Source organism: Lemur catta, chromosome 1 (genome assembly GCF_020740605.2).
Source record: "Lemur catta isolate mLemCat1 chromosome 1, mLemCat1.pri, whole genome shotgun sequence".
In the NCBI taxonomy this organism is placed as follows: domain Eukaryota; kingdom Metazoa; phylum Chordata; class Mammalia; order Primates; family Lemuridae; genus Lemur; species Lemur catta.
The window spans coordinates 214,464,014-214,485,644 of NC_059128.1; the positions used below are offsets into that span (position 1 = coordinate 214,464,014).

The following is a 21,631-nucleotide window of genomic DNA, read 5'->3' on the forward strand; positions in this document are numbered from 1 at the left end:
GTCAGGATGATCCTGGTGCCCAAAAATTAGTGAAAGAAGCCATAGAATTTTCTCAACAGGGACACAGGCTCACACAGACCTCCTCAGTGTTAGTTCATAAGGGGATTTTCTTTAACACTTTAGATACAGAGACATGATACTTTCTTTAAGGCTTACTTTTTGTTTTTGACTTATTTGAGTTCCCAGGAAAATTTGGAACATTATCATTGTGTCTCAGGGACAAGATTGGGGATGGGGATGGTGAGGATGTTAATCAGCTATTTTCTTTAGTAGACTGAGAATACATGAAGGTAGAGGCTGAACTGAAGCCTCTGTGCTTTCTCACAGTTGGCACAGTGCTGGCCTGCTATACTGTAAGTCTTCCATGAAAGTTCTAACTTAACTCTTGACTTGAACTCTTCTTAATAAAATTAGTTGTGGAAACTGAGGCACAAGGACAGTAAAGTGCATGGCCCAAGTCACACAGCTAGTTAATACCAGAGTCAGGACTAGGAACCAGGATGCATCCCGCCCGTTTCTCTGTGTAATAGAGAACGAGGAGCCCCGGGGTGCTGCAGGGTCTGGTTGAGTCCGGGAGACCTGCTTAAGGCCTCCGGGCCCCTGAATGGGAAGGGAGCTGAGGCTCTAGTCTGCTGGATGAACCCCAGCAAGCCAATCATCCTTCTGACAGAATTGGGGGATGATGCAAGGAATGCTCTGTGAAAGGACAATTGACTGTATTGTGAAACCAAGGATGGCTTAGATCCATTCAAGTCTAATGTCTGAAGACAGGTTCATTTCATAGGCACTCACAGTGACATCTGTTTAGAACAAGCCTTTGAGGAGACTGTATCCTCAGGGTGGCCTTTAGCTAGAGAATGCAGTGTGCCTGTGAATCCCTGTGTAAATTGCAAGTATCAACACCTCATATTTGCATCACACTTCACAATTTATGAAGCTTTTTCATAAATATTATCTAATATGATCCTTATAGCATCTTATGATGTAAATATTCATTATCCCTATTTTATTGATAAAGATACCAGGGTCCAGAGGGGTTAAGTAAATTATCCAAGGCCCACAGTTAAAAAGTGACCAACAGCAAACTAGAACAGAGATTGACTGTGTCCTAGGGAAATGTTCTGTGTACTACCGAGAAGTTGCCCCATATTTATATGTTTTTGTTGTGTAATAGAATTGGTCAATATACCGTGGACATGAACCTACAGTCCCAGTCTAAAAAGAAGAGTGAAAAGATAAAAACTGAAGCAGAACAGATTAGGACAGAAATTTCTCAGGGCTCTAAGAAAGGTACAGATACCTGCCCAGATCTTTTAGAGGAGGGTTAGTTTATTTCTAGGCAGGGGCAAGATAACAGAGCATCTAGACAGGCTGCAGAAGGGAGGTGAGGCTTGAATGAGGTTGTGGGAAAATTAAGATTCACTTCCTTTCGGTGATAGCCAGTTTAGTCTCAACTGGAGTTTTCCAAAACAGCTGCATCTTATGGATAGAGGATTGATCTGGGAATTAAGGCGTGGGCCGTCCCTTCCACAGCTGGAGCTTTTACTGTGTATATCAGTATTCCCAAATGGGGCCTTAATAGGTATATTGCTTAAAGAGGGGTTCACAGTTAAATAATTTTGGTTATTGTTGTGTTTAACCACATTGACCACAATATTTCTTGGCAGATTACCCTGAGCTCTTAAAATGCCTGTGTGTATTGTGAATATCCAACGATATGTGATATGTTACTTTTCAAACTCATTATGTGGCTACATGATCCTGCAGATTGCTCACTATAGAATGTGATAATTTTCATCATGCATTTTGGTGGGATTGCCTTGTACCTGGCCTTTGCTTTCTTGTTGTTTTCTCTACTTTTAAAAATTTCTTTTATTTTGTGTTTATGTCTGATTTTGTTCCCAAACTGTGAAATCCCTGATTAAAAGAACAGTGTGTTTACTGTTTACTTCTATATATTGCACATAAAGTATATGGAAATAAGGCTCAATAAATATATCTCCATTTGAATGAAATTTGATGTTGTCAACTCAGAAGCTAGAGCATACAGTTTTTATAGAGAAATCTGTGAAAACTGAGCCATAGTTTTGTTACTACTGGCCTTTCTAACAATTTGTAGAAGGTGCCTTCTCTTGAGAGTCTCACAGACATGATCGTGGTCTTCAGACCATCCCTTTGAATTAGAGCAGTTATTAGTGGCAACGTCATTACATGAAATTTAAGGGGAGAAAACCCCAGATGGCCAAGAAGTTTTCTATACTGGGCAAAGTAATTAATTTCCTAGCCTAGAGGTGACTGGATCTCAGTCCAAAAGGTGATGTGACTGTTTTGTGTCTGTGCGGGTTGTCATTTCACCTAATTCCCAATTTGAACTTCAAATGGTGTCACATGACCCAAGTGACTTGCTCCCTGCTCTGTACTCTCACATGCTTTAAAACGCCCCTGCTGCAGTACTGTTCTCTAGGCTCTGGGTTGTTTTTTTTTTTTTTTTTTTTTTTTTTTGAGAAGAGAAACTTATATAATTTAAAACTTACAGAAAAATTAAAAGTATAGTAGAAAGAGCGTTTTTTCCCCTGATCTACAATCCTTAAAAAAGCCTTTATAGGCCAGGCGCAGTGGCTCACGCCTGTAATCCTAGCCCTCTGGGAGGCCGAGGCGGGTGGATCGCTCGAGGTCAGGAGTTCAAGACCAGCCTGAGCGAGACCCCGTCTCTACTAAAAATAGAAATACATTATCTGGACAACTAAAAAAATATATATAGAAAAAATTAGCCAGGCATGGTGGCGCATGCCTGTAGTCCCAGGTACTCGGGAGTCTGAGGCAGTAGGATCGCTTAAGCCCAGGAGTTTGAGGTTGCTGTGAGCTAGGCTGACGTCACAGCACTCATTCTAGCCTGGGCAACAAAGTGAGACTCTGTCTCAAAAAAAAAAAAAGCCTTTATAGCCAAAAGACCCATTTCAGAATCAGGCATTGCATTTAGTTGTCTTGTTTTGCTTCCTTCAATCTGAAACAAATTTTCCATTTTTCACTGATTTCTTACCTTGATACCTTTGAAGTTTGCAGGCCAATTATTTCATAGAATGCACCACTTTGGCGTTTGTCTAATGTTTTTTCATTATTAGAATTAAAAACTGGGTTTTTATATGCTTCAGAACTGTAAGCTGTATGTGGACATAGACAGTTTCTGTCCTTCCTCCTCCAGACTGTGTCTAAAGTTGACAAATATTTGCTGAGTGAATTAGAAGGAATGTTAGACCCCCCCACAACATAAATGTTCCTCCTTCCAGCCTTGAAGTTCTCTGAGATGACTCCCTGTAGCATTCTGTGTTGGATTTAATCTACTTTCCTGGTTTAAAGGATATATATGTATGTGTATACATAGCAGTCCCGTATCTTTCTATAACCTTTTCCTGCTTTTTTAAATACTTTTTAACTTCAAACAAAAAGTTGTCAACAATTTTTTTTTACAGAAGCATAACATATTAATAGTAAAGTATATAAATATTAAGGGTATGACTTTTTAATTTTTTTACATATGCATTGTCATGTAACTATCGTCTAACTCTGTGGTACCCAAGTCCCGGGCCGTGGACCGATACCGGGCCGTAGAGGTCTGCCACTCCCTAGCCCCCATCCCTGTCCTGTGGAAAAATGGTCTTCCATGAAACTTAGGAACGGGAGTGAGGTGCTGCACAGCAGGAGGTCAATGGCAGGCAAGGGAGGGAAACTTCATCTGTATTTACAGCTGGTCCCCATCGCTTGCATCACCGCCTGTGATCCACACCCCTACCCCCCAGTCCTGGGAAACATTGTCCTCCATGAAACCAGTCCCTGGTGCCAAAAAGGGTGGAGACTGCTGACATAACTAAGAAATAGAACATTACCGGACCCTAGAAGCCTGTTCCTGGCCCTCCCTGTCAATAGCTTCAAAGGTAATATATTTTGATTTGAATTAAGCAAAATTTATAACTTTCTGACTATAAGATCTATACTCCTTTGGCTTCTTTCAGATCTAAACAAAACAAAACAAGTCTAGTTTTATTATAATAAAAATCAATTGTCATAATGCTTTATATTGGTATAGCACTTTACAATCACAAAGTCTCTTCCCATGTGTCGCATCATTTGATCCTCTGCAACTGCCCTATGAAGAAGTCAGGGCAGGGATTTTTACCTCTGTTTAAAAAATGAGCATTTGAGACCTAGAGATGGGAAACCTCCTAGACCATGATTTTTGCAAGTTCAAAGTTCATCATACAGCCTATCACAACAATCTTAGCTTTTCTATAAATTGTAGACACCAGACTTAACAACTGTGACTATCTTCTTTGAAATATTTTGGAAACAGAGCACTACACTTGGACCTAGTACTCCAAAGTGTAGGATGTGGCAAGTTTTGCCTGATAGTTAATGGTCAACTTGAGCCGAGCAACTCGGGCTCTTCTTTGTAAATAATATTAATAGTAGCTCATGTTGCCTACTATTTCACACTTTCTCAAGTGTTTCACATCTATTATCTCACTTAATAAGAGCTGAAGTAACCAGTATTTACTGAGACCTATTTATGTTCCTGGACATTGCTAAGCACACTACAAGAATTATTAAGGACATTCCTTTCAACAAATGGTGAGGTAGGTATTAATTTCTATCACTCCCAAGCCTCAGTGTCCCTAAATGAAGAATACCTAATCGCCAAGTTGTCCACCCACTAGAAAGAGGGTACAATAGAACACGTATCCTGACCTCATTTAGAAGTACCTGCAACCCCCTAGCACATCAGTCTTGAATTAGACATCAAGATGGTGAGCAGGTTGCAATCCTTCCTAAGTGGTCACTGTGAATATTCCTGGTCTCTTCTTTCAGGCTACCTAAGGTCGCACAGTTAAACTTAGAACTTCAAGTTCAGTGCTCTTTAAAATTGCTCTTTCACCTCCCTTTCACTGAAAACCCAGCTCTAGTTCTCTCTTGTAAGGGACAGGACTTCATGATGATATCTCTTCCCTCACCCCACAGAGCATGTTGCTATTCAAAATATTAAAGAACCAAATGAAATCAATCTGCCCACATTCTATTCCAAGCTTCTAAAGAAGGCAGGTGGTATATTATGTTATATATGTCCGATTAGGGTTCTAAGCACTTTGAAGCTATTTAGTAAGAAGAGAGAGGCAGTATCTAAGAGGAGTGTGCTAATATTTTTTGGCGTGAACTTTGACTCTGCTGTTATATCAGTAAAGCTTAGCAGCACTGGCTAGGTAAGCTGAAAGTTGGGGCATTTCATTGATCTCTCTATGTGCCTCTACTGCTAGACATTTCTGGAATATTCAGTACTTAATGACAAGACTGTGTTATTTTCAAAGTAAATGTTGAAAATAGAAACCGTATTTAGGTTAAAAGAGCTTTCATTTATTTAAACTGTCTCAAAAGTGTTCACAAATCAGTTCTTGAGCTTTATAAAAAGACAAATCATGCCACTTTAAAAATATATTTTAATTATAAAGTTGTCTTTTTTGGGAGTACAGCTCTATGAATTTTAACTCATGTATCAGTCATGCAACCGCTGCCACAATCAGGATACAAAACTGCACCATCCCCCAAACGATTCCCTTGTACTCTCCTTTTGCAATAACACTCTCCCACCATTCCTAACCCATGGATATGTTCTGTCACTCCTAGCTCTGTCTTTTTGAGAGTGTCACTTAAATGTAATCATACAGTCAGTATCCTATCAAGACTGGCTTCTTTAATTCAGCACAATGCCTTGGAGATTCATTGCAGTTTTTGTATCAACATATATGAAGCCCATTGCTTAGTGTTTCTGGATAGTATTCTAATTTTTGGATGCAGCAGAGTTTGTTGATCCATTCACTTGTTGAATGACATTTAAGCTTTAGGCAATGGATAATAGAGCTACTATAAACATTCATTTATAGCTTTTTGTGTAAATTTAAGGTTTCATTTCTCTTGGGAAAATACCTAGGAGCGAGATTATTGGGTTGTATCACAAATTTATGTTTAACTTTATAAGAAACTGCCAAACTATTTTCCATGTATCATTTCATATTCCACCTGTTGCTTCAGCACTTGGTATTATCAGTATTTTTTTTTTTATTTTAGTCATTCTGAAAGGTATGTAGTGATATCTCATTGTGGCTTTTAATTTGCATTTCCCTAATGTCTAATGTTGCTGAACATCTTTTCATGTGTTTGACTTTTGCATATCCTTTTTGTTAATGTATCCCTTTATGACTTAAACATTTTTAAATTGGGTTGTTTGTACTGTGATTCCTCCAACTTTATTCTTCTTTTCAAAATGATTTTCAATATTTTGGGGCTTTCCCTTCCCATATAAACATCAGCTTGTCTGTATCTAAAAAAATCTTGCTGGAATTTCGATTGTAATTAACTAAATCTATCGGTCAATTTGGAGAAAGTTGACTTCTCTATGTTGAGTTTTTCAATTCTTTAATATGGTATGTCTCTTATATTACTTTTTATTAGTACTGTAACAAATTACCAAATCTTAGTAGCTTAAAAAAACACATATTTATTATTATTGCACAGCTTCTGTGAGTCACAAGCCCAGGGACAGTGTGGCCTCGCTGGTTCTCTGCTTAGGGTTTTATAAAGCTAAAATCAAGCTGTCAGCAAGGTTGTGTTTCTTTCTGGAGGCTCTGGAGATGAATGCATTTCAATTTCTTTAATATAATACAAAGAGTTTGTAACCCCATGATATTCTGAAATTAAAAAAACAGTTACTGGACTATTCAGGTTGTCTATTTCATTTTAGTTGAGGTTTGGTGCTTTGTGGTTTTTGAACTATCAGTTTATTTTATCTAAGTCATGGAATTTATTGCCTTATCATTTTAATATGTCTGTGATCAGTAGTCATGTCCCTCTTTCATTCCTGTTGGTAGTGTTATATATCTTTTTCGTTTGCTTCTTGGTTCACCAGGCTAGAGGTTTATATTTTATTGTTCTTTTCAAAGAACCAACTTTTGGTTTCATTTTTTTCCCTTATAATATTTTTCTGTTTTATAATTCTTTATTATTTCTTTCATTTTGCTAGTTTGGTTAATGCTCTTATTTTTCTAGGTCCTTAAAGTGGAAGATTTGATTACTGACTTGAGATCTTTCTTCTTTTCTAACATAAGCCTTTAATGCTATAAATTACCCTCCAACTACTGATTTAGCTGCATTCCACTCATTTGGTAGGTTTTATTTTTATTCTTCTTCAGCTCAAAATATTTTCTAATTTCCCTTGTGACTTTCTTTGACCCATAGATATATTTTTAAGTCATGACGTGTTTGGAGATTTTCCTATTATCTTTCTGTTATTGATTTCTGGTTTAACTCTGTGGTTAGAGAATATACTTTCAATATATTTTTTTAATTTGGTAAAGTTTGATTTATGGCACATGGTATGGCCTATCTTGGTGAATGTCCTATGTGTACTTAAAAATAATGTGTTGTTATTTACATTTTAGAGTCCTCAAATAGCTGCTCAAATGGTTGTTTTATAGCTGTGTTCATTGGGAAAGATAAGATGGAGTACACTTACTTCATTTTGTGCAGAAACAGAGCTTCCAGATAACTTTGCCAAAATTTTATTTACTGATAAATATTGAATTCTGAAATATTCTGGACAAGGATCTTCTTATGTTCAAAAAAAACTATGAACTACATAAAAGATTGGTGATGAAAATAACCCTGATGTTTTAATAAATGCTATCTCCTTTTCTGTAGAATGGAATAATTAAAAGCTTGTCCTGTGTCCTTCAGAGGCTTGTTTGTCATATATGCAAGACCTACTTAAACTTTTTTGGCAATTTAGGTAAGGGAAAAGGAAAGGCCTGGATGGGATCAGGGTGGGATCAGGACTCAAGGAAGTGATTTAGCTATAGGGTTGACCCCACATGGGGATAGCCATCTAGGGTTTATGCCTTGGTATAATGGCCAAGTTTTCAGTGCGTTGGTCACAGCAAACGGCATCTGCCTACCATGGCAGGAATGAAACCAGTGATAGCAGATGGTTACAGGAGATTTTTCCAGCTCGGAGCAAGACTTTATAGGGGACAAAATGTGGGCTCCTGGAAAAGAGTACTGATAAGCACCACACTGCAGGTCCAAGCCCCAAATAGGATGGGAGACTTACAGGAGTGGCTGTTATGTGAGTAAGGAGCTATGTATGGAATCAGGAAACTGAGGGAGACATCCAGTCCTACAGCCTGGTGAAATGCTGCTGTGCAGAAGGAAGGCTGAGCAGGTGGTGATTCAGAGTGAAGACCACCCTTGGGGAAGCAAACCTGGTTTCAGCCTGTCACCTGCTGGACAGGTGAGAGAATCCAGTGGTCAGAGTAACTCAGAGGTATGGAGATCCTAAAAGGCTTATCAAGTCTAGAGAATGCAGAGATTAAAAGGTTTCATATGCAGGGAAAGGTGTTAGGGTGCTGAGCACATGTTAATAGTCATCATTAATGTTGTTGGTTACATAGAAGTTAAGTATACATTTGGATAGGCATCAAAGTTCATGTGCTGTGAAACAATGGCATTAAATATGAGAGAAGTATGAATATGTAAAGGGGGAAAGTATGAAAATGATCATGTAGTAAATAAAATGGATAATGCAGGGAAGGCTGACTGGGAATATATTACGCGCATGTTCCAGTCATCTGAAGCAAGGGCAGGGTTGTTAGACCCCATCACAATCTAAAGCTAAGCTGTAATTCACATCCTGAGGAACTATATGTTATTAGGCAGGTTCCTTTGCTTTCTGACAGTTTCTCCATCTCTGAACCAGCACCTCCTCACTGTAAGAAACAAGAAGAAAGAGTGTATTCCTATTTACAATAATGAAACTGCAAGGCTGAATACAAGACGAAGTTAAAAATGAACCAGCATTCTCGGAGAAGTTTCAGACCAGCCAACCTCCTCCCACAAAAACCTTAGTACATTTAGTCTGTCAAAACCAGCCTGCACAGTGACTTTGCTTTTCAGTCTACTTTATCCACATTCATCACAGGGCAGCACTGACCCTGGATTTGTGTTCTCACACAGGTTATCTTTAGATTAGCTTTGCCTTGGTGACCTGACTCGTTGCTACTTCCTGCATAATCCAGTCACCCTTGGGAATATCAGTTAAGGCGTTCAATCACACTAATTAGGATGTCTTCTAAGTGTTGCCATAGGAGTTTAGCAGCTTATAAACAGGCAAATTGGGAAAAATCTAGGGGTATATGGGGTTTTTTTTTTAATAGTCAAAAGCAATTTAGGAGGTCAGAATGCTTTAGGATAGCTGAGTACTGGAGCTGAAATTACTGTGCCATGAATCTGCAATGAAATATCTAGTTGTTCTCTGCTGACAAGGATTAATGCAGAACTATTAATTACTTTTATTAATGACTTGGATGAAGATATAGGTCGCATGCTGATCAAGTTGGTAGTGTCACAAAGCTAGGAAGATAGCAATTATTGTGATGATAGGCTTAGGAGCCCAAATGATTTCAAGATAGAATTTAGCAGTGATCCGTCCAATACGTGTATGGCAGAGTGACTTCCATAAGGTACAATGTGATGATCATGTCACTCTTCTCATCAGAAAACTTCCGTGATTCTCTATTTCCTGTTTAAGTTAAATCCCAAGTCCATAGCCTGCTATTTAAGGCCTTGCCATATTTTGATACGAACACTGTCTGCTTTCCAACAAAATCTTCTGTAGTTCTTTTCCTAATACCCTGTGGTTGGGCCAAACTCAATTATTTATAGACTATTTCTTATTTATGTCCCATGCTTTCACTCACTACCTTTGAGCATTATTCTCCACTTTTCACACGTTCCTTCTGCCTCAATTCTAAATATCCAAACCAGATCAAAAGCCACCTCTTATGTTTAGTCCTCTTTTATTGTCTTGACTGGAGTAATCTCTTTCCTTTGCTAATCTTCAGTAATACAGATCCCTCTCTATTTCTATCACTTTTTACTTTATATTGCAGATGTTTTTTTCTCTGGTACATGTTTTAAGTTCCTTTTAGACCATGCATAGTGCTAGAACTTCTGTCTGGTACCTCTTTTTATCTCCTGTGTGCCTCCGAATGTGTGTTCTGTACATAGTTGATGATATTGGTGTGGTTTGCATGAGGTTGATCTTTACTGTGGAAAAGTGCCTTTAGAGGAGGCCCTACATCTTGATCACCAGAGGCCCCTGAAGTTATATCATAGTAACCTGTAAACCGAAAATGCTTAATATATGTTTTATTGAATAAATGAATGACTGATGTAGAGAAGAAAATTTCCCTAAGTTAATAGTGTTAGAATCAGAAGTGGGTGGTGGTGAGAAGAAAGAGATATTTAATCATTGAGATAAAACAGTTGTTTGTGATATGATAAACTCACCTGTGATTTGTGTACAACCAGGCTAAAGAAGGAAGCATTACATGAACCAGAGATTTTTGGAGATGTGTGATCAAGAGAGATGACAGGGTTCGAAATTTTGCATTGTCCTTTAGGGTGACCACACAACCTGGATTGCCTTTTGTTTCTATGTAACACTCTTTAAAGTGGCCAATTTAAAATGATGTTATACAGTTACCCTATTTATCAAATATGTCTTTGGCCTTTTTAGGCTGGTGGGTATCTGTGGTTGTCAAACTTGTGTCATGGGCTATTCGAGATAATAGACATTATGGTTAGTCTGATGTGGGTATCAATCCCACCTCTGTCATTTACTAGAAATATGATCTGGACAAGTTACCAAGACGTCTGTAACACCCTTATATAACTATTTCATTCAAGAGAGAAAGCAGAGGTCTTGAGCATGGAATTTCTGAGTCATCTCTAGTTTTCAGTATTTATATAATAACCCTACATAGGTTTTTACCAGTGGCCAGATATTTCTAGGGGAGTAGGAAATAAATACTTAACAGAGTTGTTAATTTCCAGGTCGTCTGCATTAAAGATCATACAACCAATCGGAAGGAGTTGGTTCTTGCTAGTTGGCAGTTTCAGTTGGTTATCAATAGAAAGGCTAAAGATTAGAGAAATTGGATTTCTGCCTCTTCATTTGTCTCTTCCAGTGAGAAGAGGAGAGCAAGAACAGCAGAGGATGAGGTTTATATATTTCCCCTTAATATAAATTCAGAGTGCAGTAGATTGCAGACCAAGTCTGAATCCAGGATTTTTAGACTTTCTATTCATCACTAAGAAGGAAAAAATACTTGGATCATAAAATATTCCCCACTGGAAACAGACCAAGGGAATGCAAAGAGGGGTAGGAAGGTCAAATTTATCTGTCAGATATGTGACTCCTGGTCAAATATTTCACATACATATTTTTTAAGTAGGCAGTTATAGTTCAGTGATTAAGAAGTAGTTCTGGAGCCAGACATTTGGAGTTTGATCATGGCTCAACCACTTTCTAGCCAAAGGATGTTGGATATGTTATTTAAACTTAGACAAGTTTCCTTATCTGTATATAATATGGGAATTAAAAAAACAACCACAACAGAAGCAAAACAAAATAAAATCTGTCTTCTTGGTTGGTTCTGACAATTAAGTCTGTTATTATTGTAAAACTTTTAGAACAGTTCCTAGTCTATAGTCTGCATTCATGCACATTACTTATTATTTTTAACTATTGAGAGTAATGTGATCTATCTTTCTTCCCTTTGCATTTATGTTGACAGGATGGCACTTCTGTGGTGTGTAGTGAGTCTCTACTTCTATGGGATCCTGCCAAGTGATGCCTCAGGTAGGTAAATGGCTTTTGACTACTTATTAAAATGCAAGCTATACATAGGGAAATGTGTCCACTCTTTCTGAGAATGAATTTAAATGAACATAATGTTTATTTCGATTGTCGTCTATGACAGAAGGGAATCATAGACCTGAAGAATCTGACAGTTTCTCCATCTCTGACTCAGCACCCCCTCACTCTAAGAAACAAGAAAGAAAAGTGTATTACTATTAAATATTTACAATAATAAAATTCTAAGGCTGAATACACGATGATATTAAATTACCCAGCATTCTCCAAGAGGTTTCAGACCAGCCAACCCCTCCCACCAGAGTGATAGGAAAAATCGTTGATGTCTCTAGTCTTCTTGGGACACAGTGCACTTGGGAGAGTGGTCTGGTATGTATGAATTCAGGAATTTTTCATCACCTTCACACTCAAGCCAACTAGAATACTGCTTCTTTCTCTTATGTCAGGTCCTCTGCAAAAGGAAGTGGAAGTGATAATAGCACAATCTGTTTTTCAGACTTGAGCCAGTGGACAAGAAGGCCCCAATAGTAACAGTCCATTGTGACCTTAAAAAAGATAATGATGGGTTTTCACCATATCGCTTCTATATAGGGAAGAAAGAACTTATCTTTAGACTAATTCTTTGCATGTGGCTTCATGAAATGAGTCAGCCAAGACCTTTTTTGAATTTGTATAACCAAACTCAATCATCATGGGCATGGATCATATGAAATCAGAGTTGGAAGAGACTTGATATTTGAAAATCCATCTTTTCAGGTCTTTTCTCATCTCCAGAACCACTCTCTGGTACCTCTGACTAGTGATCATTTAATTGCAGCCTATTTTGGTTTTGGATTGATCAAATTTTTAGAAAGTTTTTAGTACATAAAACTGAAGTTTGTCTCTTTGTCATTTGCATACATTTCTGTGGTTCCACTGCTTAATTGAAAAAAACGAAAACAACCTAATGCAATGGTCCTCCAATTTTAATGCAGAGAACCTAGAGGTCTTCATTTTTAAAAGTTTCCAATGTATAATTCCCCTGAACAGCATGAATCGTACATTGAATATCATCTTTTTAATTCCTTTTCTATGTGAAAGGACTTCACACATGTGAAATCAGTGATCATATAACCATAACCCCAGTGTGCTGCAATATGAGCCTTCAACTGTTCTTCACATGGCATAGATCTGAGCCCTCTTACCATTCTGATAATCTTTGCTGGGTGCCTTTCAGTTTTTCTATGCCACTTAAAGCATTGTATTAGAAACCAAAAATAGCACTAAAGGAGGGGTGTAAGTAGGACAGAGTACAGCTCAAAGCTGAAAGTAGAGATAACTTCTAACCTTGTTGGCCCATTGGGGCTTCACAGAGGGAAGGATATATTATAGCAGGGGCTGATATTCAGCTGGGATACACAAGGAGACAGCTCTCTGGATGTTTAGTCCAGCATCTGTCCTGCTTGGTCGAATGTCCCATTTGATTGGTGAGTGCCTTGATGTCCTGATTTTTAAATATGTTAAATATAACCCTTGATTGTAATTTGTTCTTACTTGATTTAGTTCTATGCTTGAATGTTACCTGCTCACAGAGGCCTTCCTTGACCATCTTACTTAAAATAGCCCTGTCAATCACTCTTTATCCCTCCAGCCTATTTTAGTTTTCTTCATTGCACTCATTTCCTGACATTATATTAACTCTCCTTCTCTTCTCTCCTCCTTCTCCTCCTTTTCCTCTTCCTCCATCTTCCTCTTTTTCCTCCCCCAAATCCCTGTCCTCCTCTCCTTCCTCATTCCCTCCCACTTTTCTTCCTCTCCATCTCTTTTGCTTCCTCCTTCACTCCCTCTCTCTGTGATTTTAAGCTGCCTAAGGACAGAAACTTGTTATTTTGTTTGTTATTCAAACATTTGAAATTATGATTGACAGGCAGACAAATAGTAGGTTCTCTCTCTCTCTCTCTCCCTCTCTCTCTATATATATATGTTAAATAGTTGTATACATGTCTCTTCATCTCTCTCTGTCTCTCTTTCTCTCTCTCTCTCTTTTAACCAAACTGGCTAGTTTTATAATGGAACCTGTTTAGGTCCATGCCAGTAATTCCTCATGTGGTTTTCTGTTCTGCCTCACTTTGAAGGAAAAGGGAGAGGTGACTGTTACTTTTGCTGAAAGATCAGGGAAGTTCCAGAGGCTGGTGAGTGCTGGCGCCTCCCCAGTGGTCCTGGCTGTGTTGCTTTTCTGAATGACCTTTACTGTTATCCATCCAAGGAGCCCTACCCCCACCCCAAAATCTGCTGGGAAGTGAGCTTTCTGCCCAGGAATTGTGACTCATAATTCTGCCAGGGGAAGCTAACTTCTTGAATGAGATAAGTTCTCATACCAGCCCCATTGCGTCACCATGGGAGCAGGAAACATGTTGTAATCCCTTCAGCCCATCTGGCACATACTCATTTGCTTTCCTTATGAAGAGGTGTATTGTGTCTGTCACTGATACACTTCCTAGTTGCAGGGAGAAGAACAAAAAGGAAATGTTGTTGACAAAAATGAAAAGAGCAACTGGCTCTCGGCTACTAGGGGAAAAAAGGGATCATTGCACATCCTGAGGGATCAACCAACCTCTCTGTGCATGAAGGTATGGACTTTTACAATGATGTAAATGCCGACAGATCTGTTGTTCTTTCATGAGGCTCTCCCTGTGCTTTAGGTTTCCGTCTTGATGGAAACACAGGTTGATGTGAGGAACAAAGGAGAAATACCCTGAAAACTCTAAAGCACTATACATGCATGTGTGAGTGAGAGGTTTATTTTGTTGTTCTGGGCCCTTCCTGGTAGACCCTTCTTTTAAGGGAAGCCTCAAATTTTAAAAAGTATGAATCATAAAAACATAAGAGTTTAGTGCCATTCAATGAGTTTCAAGTGCAGTGAACTGGCTTTCAAGGCAGAAAATTCTGACTTCAGACCATGGTTTTTCTGATAGCAGTACTGTGATTTCCTTATCCCCTCTTGAATGGGGGGGCAACGTTTTCATCTCAGGTGGTAATAAAAGCAAATAATAGAAAACAGCATTTATTTCCTTTTAAGGAATTAAGTCTTGGATAGTTATAATAGTGATACTATGATTACAATGTGGTAGTTATAATGGTAATAATGATGCTCCCTTTGCTTAAACAACAGTTTGCATTTTGTATATTCAGTGTTATTTGATTCTTGCACTCAAACCATGGGGTAGTCATGGCTGATTTATCTCTCTTTTTTGGATGAGAAAACTCAAAATCAAAGTGGTTAAAGGAATTAGCCAAAGTCATGCAGCTAATACTTAGCATAACTGTGACTTCAGTTAGTCACTCGGTTCCCAAGATCTACACTGTTTTTACTAACTATGCTCCTCTTGGGCTCTACTAGAATATAAAGAATTTAAAAAGAAAATTAAGATTCAAGGGATCACAGGTAATTGTTTTGGTAACTGTTGAAGAACTGCTTAGTGATAGATTTCTGTACTCTCTAGATAATGAGTATATTTATGCTGCTATCCCCTCCTTAAGACACTGATTTCAGGAAGAAAATTACTGTAATCCTAAATTCAAATTCAGTATTCCCATTTTTTTTATTATAGTATGAAACATTTCCCTTATTAAACTCAGAGTTTTCTGTTTATAAGTATTCACCTCATTACACCTTTCTCTTTTGGTGTGCTTTATTGGCAGCGTGTTAAGAAGTCAAACTGTTAAAGCTGCCTTCAGAGTAGAAATAAATACTTGGAACCTGTGATTCCAAGTTGAGAAGATAGTGAAAATGGCATCATATACAACATGGTGAATTTTAAAAATATTACCATATCATTATTTGCTACACCGATCACGTAAAAAAATGATAAGCCATCCATTGTCTCCCCAAAATGCGTGCAAACACACAGATCTTTGAACATAGCTTTTTATTTCAAAGTCAACAAATAGTTGATTGTGTGCTACTTGCAGGGCTAGATTTCACACACATTATCAATTACTTTACTGAAAACATTGTGTGTGGGGAGGGGCCAGAGGTTTCTATACTCGTTTTATAGTTTAAAGAAATGAAGAGCCAAGGAGGTAGCCCAGGTGTGTGACACTCACCATAGCATGCCTGAGAGAACTGGGCTGCCTTGACTCCAAAAACAGTGCTCTTTCCTTTATACCACATTGCCTTCTTTTAGAACTTTGTTCTGTGAATAGAAGTAAGATCCTCTGATTCCTTTTCCATTATGTTTTTTACAAAATTTGCCAAACTTAGAAATATAGTCTATTGACTTATTGGGAGTGAATTGCATAATGCACAATAAATAAATAAATAAAAACTATGGTTAACGGTAATTGAGAGACATCAATTTAAGTTTTGACTGTTTCACTCTGTGAGTTGTTTGATGACATCAAAGAGGTCATTTCATCACCCTTTGTTACTTTGTCCTCACCTATAAACCAAATCAACCAACCAACCAACCAACAATAGCAGGAGACTCAACTGATTCAGCTTTCTTGCTTTTTATTAAGGAACATTATGCATCATGGACATACACAGGGTACACTGTTCCTATTATTTAATTAAATGGTTCTAATGACAATCTTAACAGTGATTTCACTTCATTCTAAAAATCATGTGTTTGACCATTTTATAGTGGAGAATCCAGGGTGAATGAGGGAAGGTTCTTATTTTAAGAGTACTACAGTAAAGTTTGAGAGAAAGAAGAGACAATACATACCAAATAGAATGCCATGAGAGAGCAGAGAAAGTATTACTCCTGTCAGGAGATATTGAGGGAAGCTTAATAATTGCACTTTTCTAGGAGGAAGCCAAGCAGGAAAGGTAGGTTGGGGACAGATTCTGGAGGACAAGAATTCCCTTAGGTAAAGAGAATATTTGCATTTAATGTATTTTATATACAGTTGGCTTTTAAAAAAATTCCGTCTTACTTTTGCAAGGACATATAATATTTTTAATACTATGTAATGGTTCTTTTAACTTTTGGTAAGAATTCAATTTGTTGCCAGCCCCAACGGCCTCATTTTATTTGAATATGCTTTTTTGAAAAACTCCATACTCGATGTACTTGTGACATTCAGTTCCAGTCTCTGCTGCCCATGGCTGGCCATCCTGAACACTCTTCGTTTCTATGCAATTTAGTCCAAACATTTGGAGAATGTATGAAGAATACTGTTTCATTTTATTCTTAGACCTAAAGGTCATTGGAATTACAGAATTTCACCCTGTTGTCCTTTAAATGCTGCCTTTGGGAGAAGGTCTCTTCACTCTTTTTTTTTTTTTTAAAGCTGCATTTGTATTTTGAAACACACTGATGTTTATTTTTAAGTTACTTATACTTCCCAAGGGTGAGTGTTCTGTAGCCTGATTGAAAAAAAGATTTAAGTACCACAATTAATTGGCCTGATGCTGACTTTGCAAATAAAGAGCTGCTTGTATCACAGTGATAATTCTATGTTTAGAAATATGACCTGGTTCTTCCTTCACATGGTTGTGTTAGTTAAGGGAACCAGTATTTTTTGCAAGGAAGACATGGTTGTATATGGTTGTAGCTAGCAATGTTTGATTTGTAAGAATTTATGCTGCCCTTTGAATCACCTTTGTTTCTGCTATTCTTTCCTTCCCTCCCTGACTTCCCAGAATTACTTGTTTCTGCCATATTGAGATGAGCTCTATAGACCCAGATCTCCACCTTAGCAGTGACTCACTAACAGGCCAGTTCCTACCCATTTTTGTTCCACCATTTAAAATAGTTTTTTTCTATTGAGCTGATTAACCTCTTTAGAAAATAAAATATATTTTCACCTAAGATGACGACACAATGATTGCTCTATTTTTAAATACACTGGGTGTTGCTATCTCTTATTTATTTATTTGGTTATTAAGTATGAAATGTCCAATTTCCTTAAGTACTAAGACAGTAGATATCTCTGACATGTCACTCTGGCATGTTTTATTTTATTTTTACTGTGAAGGTACATCCTCCATCTTTCAAATGCATGGTTTGGCTTGTGATTCAAATTATTTTTAGAGCAATTTTTGTGAAACCATGGATAAGTCAAAAATTCATGTTATTTTCGAATATGAGTTCCGTTATGGAACCAATGCAGCACAGACAGCTCGAAACATCAACCAAGTGTTAGAGAAGGATGTGGTTAATGAACACATAGTAAGTTGATGATTTGAGAAGTTCTGTTCTGCTGATTTTAATACTGAAAATAAGCCATGTGGGTGACCTGAGACCAAGGTGGATAATGATGAGCTGAAAACTGTGGTGAAAGCAAATCCATCTCAACCTACGTGCGAATTAGCAGCAAGGTTTGACGTTACTATTCCAACAATATCGGACCATTTGTAACAAATTGGCAAGGTAAAGAAGATGGATAGATGGTTACAGCATGAATTAAATGAGCATCAGAAAAGAAATCATCTTGAAGCTTGCCTTTCTTTGCTGTCACGACTTAAAGGTGAACCATTTCTATGCCGTATGATGAAAAATGGATTCTTTTTTGACAATCACAAGCAGTCAGCACAATGGTTGGATCAAGATGAAGTGCTGAAACACAGTCCAAAACTGAATATTCATCAGAAAAAGCTAACGGTGTCTGTGGTGTCTGTTTGGTGGTCCAGCGCTGATATTATCTATTCATTATGGCTTCATGAAACCTGGTCAATTAATTACAGCAGATGTCTGCTGCAACCAATTGGATGAAATGATGAGAACGCTTGTGATGAAGCAGCTGAGATTGGTTAATAGAAACAGGACAATCCTCTTGTAAGATCGCAAGTTATACAAACAATGCTGCTCAAACTATAGAAGCTGGACTTGGAAACTCTCTTTTCATCCACCATATTCACCAGATCTTGCACCAACTGACTGTCACTTCTTCCAGGCTTTGGACCACTTCTTGCAAGGAAAAATATTAAGTTCTCAACAAGCTGTGGATTTCATTGCCACTCACTCTCCAGGGTTCTTTGCTGCTGGCATAAACAAGCTACTGTTAAGATGGTAAAATTATGTTGATAGTTTAGGCTTTGATTAATCATACTGCTTCTTGTTTGAAATATAATAAACTAAAATTTTGATTTGAAATCGGACATTTCATATTTAATGACCTAATATATTTATAGGCTAGTCAAGTGCAGTAGTGAGAACGGGAGAAAGTAGTGGAACCAGGAGTTCAATCTGTAACTGACTGTGAACAATAATAGTGAGCTAACTCCCTACCTTCTGACCAGCCTCTCATTTATTTTTGAGGGAGAGAGAGAAACCTGATACATTTTACAAATAATCTGGGAACCTCAGTCAGTAACTTCAAGTACCTGCCATTCAAACCTATAAAAGCTGATGTACAGAATTCCATTGTTTTGTCTTTCCCTCTTTTGGAGGCAGTAGAAACAATGAAAAGGCATGATGACTAAGAAAATAAGAGAAAAGAGATAAAACAATCATACTCTCAACAACCTAGACTGCATTTTCATGAATTTCATTTCTCCTTCTACCATAGGAACAAAAATGCTTGGTATAGCTTTACATTATTGGGAACTAAATGTGACTTTCCTGCAGTGTTTATACAGTTTAGAATAATAGTTTAAGGCTCTTACCTGTCAACCCATAGTTGGTTTTTTTTTTTCCTCTTTCGAGATACTGTCATATTTTTTGATGTGCTCTTTGAGGTAAACAGGAGTGTGTATTTTAATATGTATACCAAAGAATTGGTATTTGCATTTTCCCCTTAGCTTATATAATAAAACCTTGTGGTCTTTTTAAGATTTGAGCTTGCCATCCCATGCCAGCAGGAGTGACCAGGTGAGAGTGTTTGCCAGCTATGCTTCCTCAATGGAAGCTCTGTCAGTACCTACTCCATAAATGTAGATACCCAGGTGGAAGAAAACAGAAAGCAAGTGCATCCGTCAGTCATTAATAATTTTTCTATATAAATATTGCTCTTTATTAATTTATTATGGTGGGTTTTGATTTCAAATTACCTACACTTTCATAACAAGCACAACCATATTTGAAACATAGAACTTTATTATTATTATTTTAATTGACATATAAAATTGTATTTATCATGTGCAACATGATATTTTGAAGCATATATACAGTGTAGAATGACTAAATGTCGTTAATTAACATACATGTTACTTTACATAGTTATCATTTTTGGAGTGAGAACACTTTACATGTAATCTCCTAGCGTTTTACAGCAAACACGGATATATACGTTATTGTTCCCGAGTGTATACTAACCGTTATTAACCATTATTTATTATGGCTTTATTTGCCTTTTTTTAACATGGGAGAGAAACTTTTAATCTTTTATCATAGACTTCTTTGATGTTTAGATACAGCAAACCTAATGCTTTAAATTGATGCACCTGAGTTAACCTGAAGGCTCTATCCTTTTTTAGATCCTCTGGGACCTCAGACTGCCTCAAAAGTTGCTTAATGGACTGATTTTTGATTTTCAGAGAGAAAACATTAATTTTATCCCTATATTTTCTAATTTTCCTTGGACTTTTTTGATTTATCTGGTCTCCAAGGGAAAATTGAATTTCTCATATGATAGATGTTTTGACATCCATGGCTTGATTCTGCATGTCTTTTCAGCATTTTTTACTGTCCACTCAAGGTAAATGAAATAAAGAAAATGAGGAAAGAGAAGAGGAAGAGAGAGGGAGAATGAGAAGAGATAGAGAGGGATAGTGATTAAAAGAGAGACATAAATGCAAAGAGAAAAATAGAAATACAGAGATAGTCTTTCCAGAGTATTAGCTGGATTCGATGCAAAGCCAGCTATATTTTTTAGATTACAAAAACAAAACAAAACATTTTTCATACCATATTTAAATACTCCCCATTTTTTCATGAGCTTTGTATTGGATAGTTTCCTTTTTGTAAAATTCATGTTTTTCACATATCAATACTAACATTGAATGTAAATGACCTTATGCTCCACTTAAAAGATATAGATTGGCTGAATGGATAAAAAACACAAACAAAATGTTAATATATACTGTCTCCAAGAAACCCATTTAATTTGCAAAGATTTTCATGGACTTAAGGTAAACGAGTAGAAAATTTTTCCATGCAAATGGAAACTGAAAGTCAGCAGGAGTAGCTATTTTCATATCAGATAAAATAGACTTTAAATAAACAATGGTAAAATAAATGACAAAGGTAGTCATTATATAATGATAAAGTGAGCAATTCAACAAGAAGATATAACAATCTTAAATATATATACACGTAACACAGAAGCTCCCAAAGTCTTAAAATAAGTTCTACTAGATCTAAGCAAGGAAATAAACAACAACATCATAAGAGCCAAGGACTTTAATACTCCACTGACAGAACTGGACAGATCATTGAGGCATAAAATAACAAAGAAACACTGGACTTAAATGGGACTCTAGAACAAATGGGTCTAATAGACATTTACAGAACATTCTACCCCTAAACTGCAGAATATCTATTCTTCTCATTAGCACATGGGACATTTTCCAAGATAGATCATATGTTAGACCATAAAATAAGTCTCAGCAAATTCAGAAGAATTGAAGTCATACCACATATCTTCTCAGACCACAGTGGAATATAAACTAGAAATCAATTCTAAGAGGAACTCTCAAAACTACACAAATATATGGAAATTAAACAATGTGTGGCTAAACAATTCCTGGGTCAATGACAAAATCAAAATGGAAATCAAAAGACTTTTAAAATTGAACAACAAAGATGATACAAGCTTCCAAAAATCTCTGGGCAGCATAAGCAGTGCTAAGAGGGAAGATTATAGCCTTAAATGCCCAATCAAAAAGACAAAAAGATCACAAATTAACAACCTAATGTCATACCTCAAAGAACTAGAAAAAGAAGA

The 21,631-nt window shown here is 37.2% G+C and overlaps 1 protein-coding gene across 3 annotated transcripts in view; it reads left to right on the plus strand.

The window, feature by feature from the left end:
- LOC123630388 (interleukin 1 receptor accessory protein) overlaps positions 1-21,631 on the plus strand; it is a 133,359-nt gene that overhangs the window by 35,087 nt on the left and 76,641 nt on the right. For 2 of the 3 annotated variants that reach the window (XM_045539929.1, XM_045539930.1), the window contains exon 2: positions 11,679-11,743. In XM_045539929.1, coding sequence (XP_045395885.1) covers positions 11,680-11,743 — 64 coding nt within the window. In that variant the 5' untranslated portion in view covers position 11,679. Of the gene's footprint in view, positions 1-11,673; positions 11,744-21,631 lie in introns of those variants that run through there. The other variant, XM_045539931.1, reaches the window with a different exon arrangement.